Source organism: Myotis davidii, unplaced genomic scaffold, assembly GCF_000327345.1.
Source record: "Myotis davidii unplaced genomic scaffold, ASM32734v1 scaffold68, whole genome shotgun sequence".
Lineage (NCBI taxonomy): Eukaryota > Metazoa > Chordata > Mammalia > Chiroptera > Vespertilionidae > Myotis > Myotis davidii.
Genome location: NW_006300376.1, coordinates 6,698,421 through 6,715,187, shown reverse-complemented (window position 1 = coordinate 6,715,187; position 16,767 = coordinate 6,698,421). Strand labels below are relative to the sequence as shown.

The window sequence follows — 16,767 nt, the reverse complement described above, 5'->3', positions numbered from 1 at the left end:
TAGTTAATTATAAGAAATTCCATTTTACTTCCTCTCTTGTCCAGCCCCTAGGTCAGGGGTTCTCAAACTATGGCCCGCGGGCCACATGCAAATACAAATATTATATTTGTTCCCGTTTTGTTTTTTTACTTCAAAATAAGGTATGTGCAGTGTGCACAGGAATTTGTTCAGTTTTTTTCTTTTTTTTAAACTATAGTCCGGCCCTCCAACGGTCTGAGGTACAGTGAACTGGCCCCCTGTTTAAAAAGTTTGAGGAATCCTGATATAGGCTGATGAAAATGAGCGCCAATAAGGTAACTAGTTGTCCTTACTGCTTACCTGCTTATATTATGTGGAACCTTTCCATTTTACTTAGAAAAAGAACACAGGCAGGACGTGCATACTATTTAATTACAACCTGTGGTTATTCAAGGAAGAATTTTTCAATAGAAGCTTATGACTAAGTCACTCACTCCATATACATGGTTGGGAATAAAAGAAAAAGCCAAGAAGTTTACAAGCTTATATTTTAAGAAAGAAAGAAAAAACCAGCAAAGAAGTAAAATGTGGTCCAAACTCTTCCACAATGTTATGAAATGTAATGATCACCTACGAGGGGGCAGAGGAGACAGCTGACCCTATGCAAGCAAATGCCACTGACTCAGCCTATAACTCTAGGTATAAACTACACACAGAGCCAAGTGAAATTACATCTTTTTCTGCATTTCTTTCTCCATTCTCTCCAACTTCCTACTCCCTAACAAATTTATAGCACTGAAAAAGGGATCAAACACACTTATATGTTGCTGACTTTTAAGTGGCTTAACAGAAACTCACATAACACTAAAAATGAGGCACAAAAATTAATACAGAAGGAGAAAAGTAAATACGGCCAAAGGATTAGCCAAAGCAGTATCTGTGATTAGGTATAAAAACTGGCTCTAAGCTTTCTTGACACCCAATTGAAAAACTGGGAGCAATCTTAGCAAGATGGCAGCAGAAGAGTTTCTAGTGCTCAGTCACTGCCCCTCTGAAACATCAATTTGAACAACTATTCGTGCATGAAAATAACTTCACAAGAGCTTAGGATTCCAGGTGATGGATTACAGTATGTGGATGAAGCACAGAAATAAGAAAAGACACCTTGAGTAGAAAAGATAAATTCACGTTACCACCATCAACCCTCCCCCGACCCCCACCCCCCATCCAAGCCCAGGCAGCCCAGCAGAGAGATGTCCGCCTTATTGGAGAAGGAAAGTAAATGAGTACCCAATTCCCTTCAGACAGCCTGCCCCAGCACCAGGCCTATTTTCCCTTAAGGTCTGCGGTGCCTCCCTGGGAGGGTCCCGAAAACCCAGGTTCCTGGTTCTACCAGCATGTACCTAATGGCTCCAGCAGCCCAAGTAAGGTGGCTCCCATGTTCCCAGGCAGAATCCATAGTGCCAGGTTACAAGCCGGCTCCTGGGAATCCCAGCCCATACATGAAAATGTGTTCAAAATCACTAATCATCAGGGAAATGCAAATCAAAACCACAATCCCCTCTGCGCTTCTCTAAGTCTATGAAGCATCCTATTTTTCCCAAAGGAATACCCATGAAATAGCCTAAATTATTATTCTAAGTTTTGGTTTTCGTTTTCAGTGAAAGCAAAGATAATTAGATTACTGAGTGCTTTTAACGTATAAAATAAGAAAAGGGTCTCATATAATACACTAGAGGCCCGATGCATGAAATTCGTACAAGAGTAGGCCTTCCTTCCCCCAGCTGCCGACCTTGGGCTGGCTTCCCTCAGGCCGCCCACAGGCACCCAGGAGCCAGGCTTCCCTCCAGCCGCTGGCAGGCACCTAGGACCTGGGCTGCCCTGCAGCCCCAGCTTCATCCGGAAGGACGTCTGGTCTAATTAGCATATTACGTTTTTATTATTGTAGATAATTTGCATTCACTGGACAGATTGTTATGCATCAAAAATTATCATTCTCTTACTACCCTCTCCAACCCAAATATATTAAGAACAGTTAAAAGCAGTAGTTTATATACAGAAGTATACTTTTTAGCCAAAGCATTTTAATATTTTATAGCTTTTAAGTCTTGAAAAAGTAAAAATAATTAATAACTAACACTGAGATTTCCATGATTCTTCAAAAATAATTTATAGTTTTCTTACTAATAAAAGTAATGAGATATTCTTCAAACCAGAACTCTCATTACTTCTTAATGGTAAGCCTTCAATGAAGAAAATGTTTATCCTGGCAAATAATTTTTACCTTTCATCAGGGATTTTAAAAGTGGTAGTCTTCTAATTCCATTATGTATAAACACAAGGTGAAGATTATAAAAACTAATAATAAACTAATCATTGTTCTTAGTGATAAAAACTTTCACATTTTAGGTTCTAGCCCCTTTGTTTGGGTATCTCTCTTAACAAAAGAAAGCTTAAAATTATATTTTGGTTATTGATTGCTTAATTATATGAAATTGGAAATGCAAGTAGAAAAAAAACACTCAAAACAAGAAAAAAAATACTCAATGTTTATAGAGTTACAAAGGACTGAAAAATCATTATTGCCCCTAAAAACACGCTAATTATGTTTGTGCAGTCACTTGAAAAATTAAACTTCAACAGTCAAGAATCACCTTAAAATATAAAAGAATATTATTGTTGTTGTTTTTTTATGCTTCTAAAATAAGTACTATTAAAAACAAATCCCAAACCAAGCAAAGAGGACAACTAGGGAAATAAGAAGCAACATTATAGAGCACCAAAGCCCCATTGAAGCAAGTCTTGCCCCGGAGGGGTGTCTCCAGGACAGAAGTTCTCCCACAGCAGACACAGCTGATTCCCACAGCCAATTGGCCTGGAGGTCAATAGCTCCCAGTGATACCTACAACAATCAAGGCTTAACTACAACAAGACTGTGCACAAAGACCACAAGGGAGTGCACCAAGAGTGTCCTCCTCAAGTAATTGGGGAGGCTGAACCACTGGGCCCTACAGGACACTTAGCACAGAAAACCACTTTATCAACACAGGGAAGCATAAAAAATGCGGAGACAAATAAAAAGGACACAAATGACAGAAATGGAGAAAAGCAAACTACTGGATATAGAGTTCAAAACCACACTTTTAAGGTTTTTCAAGAATTTTCTAGAAACTGCCGATAAACTTAATGAGACCTACAAAAAATCTAATGAGACCCTCGAGGGCGTGATAAAGGACCAACTAGAAATTAAGCATACACTGACTGAAATAAAGAATATTATACAGACTCCCAACAGCAGACCAGAGGATCGCAAGAATCAACTCAACAATTTGAAATACGCAGAAGCAAAAAACATCCAACTGGAAAAGCAAAATGAAAAAAGGATCCAAAAATACGAAGATAGTGTAAGAAGCCTCTGGGACAGCTTCAAGCATACCAACATCCAAATTATAGGGGTGCCAGAAGAAGAGAGAGAGCAAGATATTGAAAACCTATTTGAAGAAATAATGACAGAAAACTTCCCCTACCTGGTGAAAGAAATAGACTTACAAGTCCAGGAAGCGCAGAGAACCCCAAACAAAAGGAATACAAAGAGGCCCACACCAAGACATATCATAATTAAAATGCCAAGAGCAAAAGACAAAGAGAGAATCTTAAAAGCAGCAAGAGAAAGAAAGTCAGCTACCTACAAGGGAGTACCCATACGAATGTCAGCTGATTTCTCAACAGAAACTTTGCAGGCCAGAAGTGAATGGCAAGAAATATTCAAAGTGATGAATGCCAAGAACCTACATTCAAGATTACTTTATCCAGCACAGCTACCATTCAGAATTGAAGGCCAGATAAAGAGCTTCACAGATAAGAAAAAGCTAAAGGAGTTCATCACCACCAAACGAGTATTATATGAAATGCTGAAAGGTATCCTTTAAGAAGAGGGAGAAGAAGAAAAAGGTAAAGATACAAATTATGAACAACAAATACACATCTATCAACAAGTGAATCTGAAAATCAAGTGAATAATCTGACGAAAGAATGAACTGGTGATTATAATAGAATCAGGGGCATAGGGAAAAAAAGCAACATTATAACAAATAGGATACCACACTAATTTCTAAGCTAAATCAGTACAACAGAGTATTTATATTTCATCATTAAGACTGGGTTTTTCAATCTGTTTAAAAACTGTATCTGTACTTAAGTAGCTTAGAGAATAATGATTTCAAAAGATTAGTATTCTTCACTTATTTATGAAACAAATACATAGTATTTTAATGAATTAGAAAATGATTTTATCCTCAATATCCTGACTGTCCTAATGTACGGCAGAAGTTCAGATCTTTACAAAATCCATAAGATGAAACAAATCCTTTTGTGCTGATAAAATCTACATTGTGAATCATTTTCGCTTCCTTTTAGTTTTTCTTATTCCATGTTTTATAAGGCAGCTTAAATTTATGTTACTTTCTTTTTAGCTCTTAATACCAAATAGAACATTGAGTAAGAAAAGGAGATTTAAGGGAGGGGTTGGTGATAATTGTAAGTAAGCTATAAAACTATGCTGTATTTTCCAGAGCAAACTATAATTAACATAGGATGTGGCAATTTCAATGCCTAGATATGTAATATAAAGATATACGGGCTAAACTAGTTTCTAATATGGTCATAGATCACTTGAGATCTCAGAGAAGAGGAAAGGGGGCGGGGACTGGAAGAGATTAGACAACACAAACGCATATATGCGTAGCCCATGGACATAGACAACATGAGGTGAAGGGGGAGGTGGGAGGCGGATGGGGGCAAAATGAAGTGGGGATAGGGGACATCTGTAATAATGTCAACAGAAATTGTCAAGTATATAGTATCGTTGAGAACTATATCAAAATAGGTTCAGAACGAAGAAAGCCTAATGTTTATAAACATTTTCTTAAACTGAAGACCAGAGACTGTAAGACTAAATTCTATAAAAGCAGAGTGGCTTAGCAATAATTAGCTGCTTTAGAAACTGACAGACCCTTGTATGCTGGAAGTATATGCCACCTAACAAAAGGAAAAGCACGAAAACTGCCTCAGCCTCTGTCCTCTATATGCCATAATGCTTGCCCTAAACACTCACTGTCACTGTCCAATAGAATGCAGAAGGGATCATCTGAGTTGAGGAAAGGGAAGGGATAAGGAAAAGCACAATTGCTCAATGGAACCACTAAAAAACACAATGAAAATTTTAAAATAATAATTCTTCATAAAGAGTACACTTGGGAGAAGTCTGAAATTAATGGCAGATGTAGAATAATAAAAAATAAGTGGAAAAGTAGGTGGGTGTTTTCACTGATGAGAAAATTACTAAGTTGTTCAAAGTTGCTTTTCAGTTGAGCCTCAAAGAGTTATTCTCCTGACAATATATCATAGAATTATATAATTCTATTTTGTAAAAGAAAATTTTACATTCAAACCTCAATAAAATCATAACTCTTACTAGACCTGACAGTCCCTAGTGAACCACAAAAAAAGATCATATGCCATATTATACTTAATTAAACAAGATCCTTAACAAGCTTGGTAGTTGGACTTAATTCAATAAGCAATAAAGAATAAGTGAAAGTTTAAGAGTAAGGGAATAATATGATCAGAACAGCATGACAGAGAATTTGCCTTACCATATTTTTTTTAAAAAAAGATAAATTAACATCACTGAAAACATTTTTAAAAAATGACAGAAAAAATTTAAGATGATATTTAATTGTGTTAATTATTGGGATACTTATTTACCAAAAAATATAAAATGAGAATCATGAAAAGCTATTTAAAATTACAAATGTGGAACATAGTAAGGAAAGCATGGAGCTAATACTTCAAAAATAAAAGTCAAGTATATCTGTACTCCCACAGATATATTGCTCGGCAGTCCTCCTGCTGTGCTCTCTCTGTAACCCAATCAAAGGCAGTGATGCAGCAGTCTACTCATCTGTGCAAATATGTAGAAAGATGGGGTGCGAATATGTAGAAAGATAGGGTGTGAATACGTAGAAAGATCTGTTTCGGGTCTACAAAAAATTAGCATCACTGGCAGTAGGGCTACTTCAGAGGAGAAAAAAGAGCATCACAATCAAGAAAGTTCAATTTATAAACTCTTATTGAGGCCACACACGTTGCTCCTGCCTTTGCAGAGTTAACAAATATTTACAAAGGATACAGAGCAGGTCTAGAAAAGTACATAGATGAGCAAATGAGGAAAAAGGGATGCTCATAAACCTTTTGAAAATTTAATTTGTAAATCAATGAGTTTGACTTCTTGGATCTATAAAATGGAGACACTACTCAATAAGGTTCTAGTAGTACTGACTGAGGATGCATATACACATAGCACAATGCCTGGATCAAATTTGAATTCAAATGCTACCTGCCTTTCCATAAATATTCTTTTGTTAGTATCAATACACAGTGGGATACAGTATAAGAGTAATCAAGATTTTATTTGAGAGAGAGTGGTCCAGATTTCTAAGACCACACAGGACGCAAAAGCATAGACTTTGTGGACAAGGTATCTACACTAATAAAAGGCAAACATGTAAATTGACCATACCTTCGCTATGCCTTAAGCCACGCCCACCAGCCAATCAGAGCAATTAAATGAAATTTAACCAAACCAAACGATTTTTTGGCCACCAGCCAATCAGAGCAACTATATGCAAATTAACCCAACCAAGATGGCGGCCGGCAGTCACGGAGCTGAAGCAAGCAGGAGGCTTGGTTGCCCCAATAATGGAGGAAGCCAAGCTTCCCGCCTGCCGCAGCCAGGCTCTGAGATCCACTCAAAGCAACAAAGTTTCAATTATAGAAGGTAAATAAACCCCAGATACCTGCTTTCAGCCAGCCGTGGCCATCAAGCTGGAGCAAGCGTGAGTGGGTTGCCCCTGGTGATGGAGGAAACCAAGCTTCCCTTCCACCCACCCTGGCCGGCTATGAGCTCCTCTCAAGGCTACAAAGTTTCAATTATAGAAGGTAAATAAATCCCAGAATAAAAAAGAATAAAGAAAAAAAGGAGAGCCTGGGAGCTTCCGTCGCCAGGGGGGCTTGGCCAGCCTGAAAATGGCCCTCAGCCCCTCACCCAGACTGGCCAGGCACCCCAGTGGGGACCCCCCCACCCTAAAGGGGGTAGTGCGCTCCCACATGGGGGAGCTCTGCTCAGCCACAAGCCAGGCTGATGGCTGCCAGTAGAGCAGTGGTGGTGGGAGCCTTTCCTGCCTCCTCAGCAGCGCTAAGGATGTCTGACTGCAGCTTAGGTGTGCTCCCCGCTGGCAAGTGGACATCCCCCGAGGGCTCCTGGGCTGCCAGAGGGATGTCTGACTGCCACCCTGGGCCCGATCGCCCAGGGAGCAGGCCTAAGCCAGCAGGTGGACATCCTCTGAGGTGTCCCAGACTGCAAGAGGGCATAGGCCAGGCTGAGGGACCACCCCCCCTCCCCCAGTGCACAAATTTTTGTGCACCGGGCCTCTACTTATTTTATAAATATAAATGAATGTTGTTGCTGTAAGACACAGGCAAAAAAAAAAAAGTACTCACAGTGTTCATACAGAGTTTTGAAGAGTGGGTAGATTTTGAACAAATGTCATTAAATAAAGGAAGGCATCAGAAAAAAAAAGAAAATGTCTGAGGAAACTTACTAAATTAGAAAAAATGTTGAGTATTGTTATCGTAGAAAAAGCAAAAATGGTCTAGTAATAAGTTATATTGGAAAGCAGATTGGATGTAAGGTGGGAAACCAGGCTGGATGTAGATTGTGGGGAATCCAATGTCATGTACAAGGCGCTTTCCCGTGCAATAATGATTCTCAAAATATTTTGATTTGGACTCCTTTGCACTCTTAAAAATTACTGAGACCCCCCAAAGAGCTTTTGTTTCTGTGGGTTATATCTATGAATATTTCTCATGTTAGAAATTCAAACTCAGGAATTTTTACAACTCAAGAATGTAAAATACTGATTCCATTAGCTGTCAGTAACACAATCATACATTATGCAGCCCCTGGACTGCATAAGACTAAATACTTGTCATTACGCGAGTGAAAGAAAATAACATCATAATATTAATATGAATATCGGTTTTAATCTTGTGGACCCCTGAAAGAGTCTTAGCAATCTCTGAGTGAACCCATGCCACATTTTGAGAGCCTCTGCTCTCCAGCAAAGGGACTGACAAAATCAAGTCTGATAATAGTGCGCAGAAAGACTAAAGCAGAAATATACAGAAAGGCCCTGGATTTCACGTAACAGTGAGATGAGATTGCCAAAGCTGAACTTAATATTTACAATTAATTTCTTAATGCTATTTTTTTAATCTCCAAGCAATAAAAGAGGAATAATTTGACTTAATTTCTTCCCTAAACTTCATTGTAGTCACCAGGATACAAAAGTCACTTCTTTAAGTAAGACCTATCATAAGCATGGTCTCCTGCTCTAGAATGGCTCCAATTTCAGGCAATTTAACTGTTACTAGAGATAATTTGAAAAATATCGAATTTTGATTTAATGCATATGCCTTTACCAAGACATTATAAAAGTAAAATCATACACTAAAAAAATGATCTAATAGTCAACGTTCTGATGTGTAGTTTCTGAGATCTGATCTCTGCAATTACATGTTCAGAGCTCCCCTGGAGCAGCCTTGGAACCCAGCATACATAATGCCACTTTATGAAAATATGAAAAAGCTTTCAAAACCAAATGTGTCCATAAATAAGGAAACTGGACGTAATATTGAACTGTGTTATACAAATGTGTAAAACTCCCTTCTCTTTATTGTATAAACTTAAAATTTTAAACATGATTCCGGTCATTGTGTTAAGTGCACAAGTTATATAAAAAGAATCAAAATTTGTTAGACAAAGTTACTCTAAGTAAACATATAGTTTAATGAAATCAAATTTAGAATGCTTCAAGGAAAAAGCTAAATGATATCTAATCTCTCAAATTTTACAGAGAATAATACAAATTTGATCATATATCAAAGACTAGAGAACGTCCTTTTAATTAAAAGGCACTTTAAGAAATTATTAAAATAGCTCCAGGCAGGTGATACTAAACTAATGATGATAAAAGCATTATGCATTTAATGTATCGATATAATTATTAGTTTTTAGAAAAATTAATTTGGAATAATAAGATTCTACAAAAATGTTATGGGGTAAAACGCATGGGTTTGGATCAACTTTTTAAAAAATTATCTATGAAAGGCAACTGGTAAAATTGACACCAATATCGATTATAATGCACTCATCTTTATTAACCCCAAAATACATTTAACTGGAACCTGTTTTTTTTTTGTCATGTGCTTCAGTGTACCTGTTATCTGTTGTAGTGGGTTGAATGGTAACACCCAAAAAGATATTCACCCAGAAATTGAATTTAAGTTTATTTGGAAAAAAGGCTCTTTGCAGATATAACCAAGGTAAAACATCTTGAGATGTATTCATATTGGATTTGGAAAAGGCCTAAATCCAATGAATAGTGTTCTTAGAAGAGTAGGAGAAAGGACACCCAGGGAAGAAGGCCAGGTGAAGACAGAAGCAGAGATTGGAGGGATGTGTCTACAGACCAAGATATGCCAAGAATTGCCACCAGCCACCAGAAACTAAGAGAGAGATGTGGAAAAAAGTACTCTGTCAGAGCCTCCAGAAGAAACTAACCCTGCTGATACCTTGACTTTGGATTTCTGACCTCCAGAATTGTGAGAGTTAAGTTTGTGTTCATTTAAGTTTTTCAGCTTATAGTAATTTGTTATGGCAGTCCAAGGAAACATTTAATACACCTTCCAATCACATTTTAAATCAATGTTCATTCAGTGTTCCAAAAGCTATTATCATCTATTTTCTATCAAACTCCCCTGAATTACCCCATTAATATTTGGTCATTTGGCATTTTATTTATTAAAAGTACTATAAACATCACCTACTTACATGTTGCATCCATTAATGATAATCTAGTTGTATATCTAACACTAGAGGCCCAGTGAAGGACATATGTGCACTTGGGGGAGAGGGAGAGGTCCCTCAGCCTGGCCTGCACCCTTTGGCAGTCTGGAAGCCCTCAGGAGATGTTCAACTGACCGCTTGGGCCCGCACCCCACGCCCTCTATCAAGCATCCTATTGCTGCTGCGGAGGTGGGAGAGGCTCTTGCCACTGCCGTTGCACTCGCCAGCCATCAGCCTGGCTTGTGGCTGAGCAGCACTCCCTCTGTGGGAGCACACTGACCACCAGGGGGCAGCTTCTGCATTGAGCACCTGCTCTCTGGTGCTCGTTCCGGTTGTTCCGCTGTTCAGTCGATTTGCATATTACCCTTTTATTATATAGGATAGTTTTTGCCTACTCAATCATAAGATCCTGGAGGGCAGGAACTGTGAATCTTAAATGTTTTTGCTGTCATGCATGTCACCTATTAGAGTACTTTATTCAGAGCATGATTAAGTAACTTCCTATGTGATGAAATAAAAAATGACTAAAAACTTTTCCTTTAATTAAATAATCCAAATGGAATGTTTTAGGAGACTAGGGCTGTGGTCGGCAAACTCCTTAGTCAACAGAGCCAAGTATCAACAGTACAACGATTGAAATTCCTTTTGAGAGCCAAATTTTTTAAACTTAAACTATATAGTTAAGTACATTGTTATTAACTTAATTAGGGTACTCCTAAACTGGCCTTTACTAAAAATGCCCTCAATCTGATTGAGGTATGTTCGCTAAGGTCGACCCCTTCCAACTCTCCCATCCACACTCGTTTTGTATACTTGTTTCGTCTACCTCCTTTCGTTCATCCTCTCTATATGCCCAAACCATCTCAATGTACCTTTCTCAATCCTCGACACTACATCTTCTTTCACTCCACAACATCTCCCATCACCCGACTGACTGACCGACACCACCCACTTCTTCTAACGCCACTTCTTCAAAATAGGCTCGCACAGGCTGAAAACCGACTTCTGCGCATGGGCCACAAAGTTTCAATCGCACTGTACGTGCGCACCTGCACGTGGTATTTTGTGGAAGAGCCACACTCAAGGGGCCAAAGAGCCGCATGTGGCTCACGAGCCACGGTTTGCCAACCACTGGACTAGGGGAATCATCTAAATATCTACATATTATTCTGCTCTTACAATTGAAGTCTGTCTTATCCTTACTCCCTTGTGTTTCAAAAGAACATTTATTGTCAACGGACTTCAAATCTATACCAGGAATCTAACTCAAGATATAGCAAAAACTGCAGAAGTTAGAAGGGATACCGTAAAACGAAGCCCCACCATAATCCTCTTTTATAGAAGACGTGGTTATAAATAAAATTCATTAAATTATGTTTATTATGTTTATAGTTACTTCAGATATAGCTATTTAGCAATTTTCACAATTACCTGAAAAAAAAAAGATATTTTAAAAATGTAAGTATGCAACATACCTGAGTTCGTAAAATTTCACTTTTTGACAACTGCATATCACCAGTCAATTCTTTCACAACGAGGCCCAGTGGCTGTAGACGTTTGCTGAAGTAATTTGTCATTTCAGCTGCCAAGGCCTTCATTGGAGCAACATACACAATCTGTACCAAAGAAACACTAGCTTGACGAATGAGCAACAACTACAATGTCATTTGTTTTACAGTGGTCAATACAAGTCATAATTTATTGCAAAATATGATTCTAGCCACTTCTAGTGAAAAACCTTAATAGTGATATATGAAAAGTACTTACCTTTGTTGGATAAGTATACAGCTATTTAAAGGACAATAGAATTTGTTTATACAGCCTTATCACTTGGAAAATTCTTTCTGCTTCAAAGTTAAATGTATTTTCATAGATTTTTCACAGGATTAATGGGATTTTCATAACTCAAGCAGAGATTGCCTTAATAGCAATAAAGTAAATCAAGCAGCATTCTTTATGTGATTTCATGTACAATAATCCTAAAAGACTTACGGATTTTATATAACATGTACAACGACCAAATATTTTTAATTGTATAATTTAAAAAGCTGTTATCTGGCTTGTTGATTTCCTACCTTAAATTCATTCTTTTTGATAACACCTTGTTGAAAATGTTGTCGAATTTCATGCAAAACTGTAAGCATTGCAATGTTGGTCTTTCCAGCTCCAGTGGGGGCACAAATCAGCATGTTCTCATTGGTGTTGTAGGCAGTCTCAAAGACAATTGACTGAATTCTATTGAGTCTCCTCATTCCTTTAAAAGCCAGCTGACCAATCTAAAAAAGACATGACCCATTATAAATAATAATGTCACGGACCCACACAAAACAGTAAATACAAACATTTACTTCCCTTGATTAAAAACAATAACACACAAATGACTAATTTGGTCAGTCTCTCAATGTGTCCTGTATTTAAATGAAAGTATGTTCAATTGAGAGCAATTCACAACTATTATACAATTCTAATAATGCATTTGGGAATTGTAACTCACTAAATTTGAAAACAATATGATAATGGATCTATACTTGTATCTTTGTACACAATCATAAGTATAAAACAATGGTATGTTAATAAGGTGAGGAAACAAAATTAAACATAGGTATCTTTTGATTACATATGATATTCTAGTTTATTTACATTGAAGATGAGTAATGAATGTGCGCAAACCAGAAAATTCCTGGTGATATAAATCAATGAAACTTTCTATTTCAATATCTTATGGATTGTTTTAAAAAACTTTTTGAAAAGGCAGCTATAATCATAGGAATAACAGCTACAGATTACATTTATTCATAGCTTACACTACAGCATACACAATTGTAAGCACTTTATATAGTCCCTATTTCATCATGAGAAAAATTCTATAGTATAGGTACTATTGTTATGTTGTTTTAATAGAGAAAAAAATTAAGACAGCATGTGCCCTAAACAGGACCCTTCAAAATGTAAACCCTTGTTATCCTTCACCACTGCTATTCTATGTACAATGCTCTGACATCCTTTGTGATTTTGCACTATCTATAGTGTCTTTCCTAACACTGAGGGATCATTATCACTCAAATTCAAGTTCAACTGTAATCTCTGGCCGTCTCTAAGTCCTTAAGCAATTATTACATTTACTTATTTATACTTTTCCATATTTAAAATGATTTAAGAAACGTCCATTTCTCTCAGCAGCTAGACATTCATACAACCCTGTTTTTATATTGTTATTATGACCCTTAACCACAAATATTGAAATGATTTGGTTATATGTATATATGGCCCACTGGATTGAAACTAAGGATTAAGTTTTATTACTCTTTATATTTCCCTAGTACCTAACCAATTGCTGGGAACATAATAAGCCTGTAAATAAATTTTTATTGACTAATAAATAAACTGAATGAATGAAGGGGAAAGTCTTAAAAAGATATGCACTGCATACTTACCATCCTCTAAAAAAAGAGTAAACTAGAACTAACCAAAATACGTATATAGCAGTTCAAAACAAAACTATATTCAACCATAAATAAAAAACTTACTTCTTATATGCTTAAAGATAACAGTTCAAGCAAAAAGTAGACTAAAACCTTAGAAGAATAGCCTGACAAACAAACCTATTTTATATGGAAGTTTACAACACTGTATTTTTGTTTTCTTTTTGTTTTGTTCAGAGAGAGTAGAAGGGAGGGAGGGAGAGAGAGAGAGAAACAGCAGATAAGAAAGACACGTTGATTGGTTGCCTCCAGCACAACACCAACAGTGGCAAGGGATCAAGGCCACTATCCAGGTATGTGCCCTTAAGTGGATTAGAACCCTCCACCCTTCAGCCCAAGGCTGATGCTCAAACCCTTGAGTAAAACTGGATTAGAGCTATTGGCTGAATTATGTATTTTATAGAATTATAAGTTAGTATTTTGGATATTCTCTTAATAAACATTTAAACAGTCTCTATGGTTTTCTATTGAGATAAACTGCATGGAAATTTTTGTGCACAGAAACTTCCATTCCTGCGCTTTTTCTTTTGAAACACATAAGAATTATTTCATTAGTGGTTTTTTTATGTATTTTTATTGATTTCAGAGAAGAAAGGAGAAGGAGTGAGCGATAGAAACATGAGTTGATGAGAGAGAATCATTGATTAGTCCCCCACTGGGGACTGAGCCTGAAACCCAGGGATGTGCCCTGACTGGAAATCCAACCATGACCTCCTGGATCCTAGGTCAACGCTCAGCCACTGAGCGACACCGGCCAGGTCCATTCTAGTCGCATGGAATGTAGCCATAGTGGGTGATAAATCATTCAAATGTTGATAGAAACTGCAAATACCACCCATCCACAAGTGCACTACTTTTTAAAAACAGTGACAGTAATGAACCGTGTCACTCTACAACACTGTATTAAAGTAGACTCGTAACTATTATTATACGAAGGATATACCCATTTAAGCATTCATTTTCTTAACAAAAGAGTGTCTAAAATGAGCCATACAATGTATTAGTTGTGATTTTTTTTTAAAGTGTGTTAGAATTTATATTACATCATTTTAATTTTCTATGGTAAAGATAAACTATGTGCTGAGGTTATCCAAGGGAAAAGTCACTAAGAAGAATGCCATTTTGGGTCAAAGAAAAAAATATTAGAAAAACTCATAGAAGTAGTTAAATGTTAGTAGTTGTGTGATAGAGATGGGAAAGTTGGCCATAACCAAACTATGAAGTCCAGACTACACAGAGAATCTCTAGAAACCTCTGAAGTTTTTCCTGAAAGACAATATAAAGAAATTAGCAAAGGAAACCGAGGCCTCGAGCAGTTAAATAACAGTCCACCCAAGTCCACACTGCTACCTGTGGAAGAGATAGGACCGGAGCTGTTTGTCTTATTTCCAAATACAAACCACCAACAGATTTACTGTTTAAAATAATATATTATACAATGATTTATTTTTCTAGTCAATTAGTGTCTACGTTCATTTCCAAAAAACTGTGACAAAAGAATACTTAAAACATACTTGCACATATACACTCTGTTAAAGAAACAGCAAGTTACAAAACAAAATAAAAAACCCTCCAAAAATTTATAAATTATTTCAAACAGCTCATGGTCTACCCTCTTTCCCAAAGAGCTTCTTTTTGTTTCTCCTTTTGAATTTATGAAAATTAATGAAATAATTGTCATCATTAAACTTGTTGGTAAAAAAATAAAAGGAATGTGTAAAAGCCGCAATTGGAACAATATTTTACAATTATCACTAGAGGATTAGTATATTTCTAATTGTGTCTGAGAGCTAGCTACTAGCACATGAGAAATTAAGTTAAAGTTCATTATGCATAAGGGATTTCTTCTATTTGAGTAATATTCAAATTATATTTACAAATACCTTAAAACAAAAGAGAGTGTGGTTATATCAAAACTATTTTACTCCAATTTAGAAGTATGTAATAATATTCACTGCTTTATTCAAAATGTCTAATTAAATGGTGCTAACAATCATTGCTTCCAAACATTTGTTATTCCACTAATAAAAGAAATGTGTATTGATTTTATGCATTAATGAATACATAAGGTTAAATTGCAACTATTTTTCTAAGCATTTTAGGATTTGCTTTTATTCAGAAAACTGAGTGTCTCATGGTTCATTTATCATAAAGGTTTCATGGTTGGCCCAGATAGTCATTCTAAACATATACAATTTTCACTTTTAATTGGTCCTAACTAAGCATTTTCAAAATATGCCATAATCAGCAGATCAAAAGTATTTTAAATGTTAAAGCTTCCTCCTAAATCCACTTGTCTACATTTATTTTGGGTTCATCTGACTACTACTAGTAGTGGATCACCACTGTCCAACAGAAATATAAGGCATGACAAATAAGGTAATTCCATAGAAAATATGTATCTAATATCCCTTATCAAAGACTGGCTACATAGGCTGCTCTTAAGTGCACACTGTATTTTTCAAAATAATCTGGTGCTATTTACCTGGAAGATCAACAATGTACCCTAAACATACTTTGTTAATTGTTTATAATAATCAAATATAGGTACTTATGCATCCAGTAAATTAAAAAGCATTAACAAGGTATCTAAGATGAAGCCAGAACAATGCCATACCTTCCAATCTAGTATATGTATCAGATGCTTAAGTTTAACATATTCTCACAGTAAACATTACAATTTCAGCATATATTTAGAAAAAATAATATAGATACCCAAGATATACACTGCATAACTTTATTTCCTCTGGATTCATGTGGCTTAGGTACAAAGTTTGAGAGATGATTACAACTCAGAGGATATGATCAGCACACTCAGTCCAAGCTCTATATGCTAGAATCTCATATCTCTAATATTCTTCACAAACCATGCTCCAAACCGTAAATCACTTAACAGCCATGGGATTAAAAAAAACAACAACAATTTACATGAATACCTTCCTTAACATCTGGGAGTATTCACTAGGTAATTAGTGGAAACAGAGAGGTAGGAGGATACACACTATATTTCTGAGGTACAACCAACGATTTGATGATGAGCTAAATGTGAAGAGTGGAAAGAAGTGAGATTTATCAAAGATGACCTTTTTTTCCTTGAGTAGATGGGTGGCAGTTCTATTTATGATGTAAGAAAAGCTAAAAGGACAGACTGAGAGAGGAAAGAAACATTCTATTTGAAAGGCCCATTACTTGTCCAAGGAGATATTTCAAACATGCAATTGCATCTCACTTTGGGAGGTCAAGGATTTTCAAAAATTGCATTTCAGAGAAGTACAATGATTTTCCCAAGTTTACATAGTCATAGCACTCTTTAACTAAAAATAAACACTCTACTAAGAATAATGGAAGACCAAACATCAG

At 36.5% G+C, this 16,767-nt stretch overlaps 1 protein-coding gene across 6 annotated transcripts in view; it reads right to left on the bottom strand.

Moving 5' to 3' along the window:
* Nucleotides 1-16,767, bottom strand: part of ASCC3 (activating signal cointegrator 1 complex subunit 3) — a 243,464-nt gene that overhangs the window by 176,062 nt on the left and 50,635 nt on the right. For all 6 annotated transcript variants that reach the window (XM_006777223.2, XM_015572736.1, XM_015572735.1 and 3 more), the window contains 2 exons: nucleotides 12,001-12,201; nucleotides 11,401-11,541 (listed from right to left, as the gene is read on the bottom strand). In XM_006777223.2, coding sequence (XP_006777286.1) covers nucleotides 11,401-11,541; nucleotides 12,001-12,201 — 342 coding nt within the window. The remainder of the gene's footprint in view (nucleotides 1-11,400; nucleotides 11,542-12,000; nucleotides 12,202-16,767) is intronic.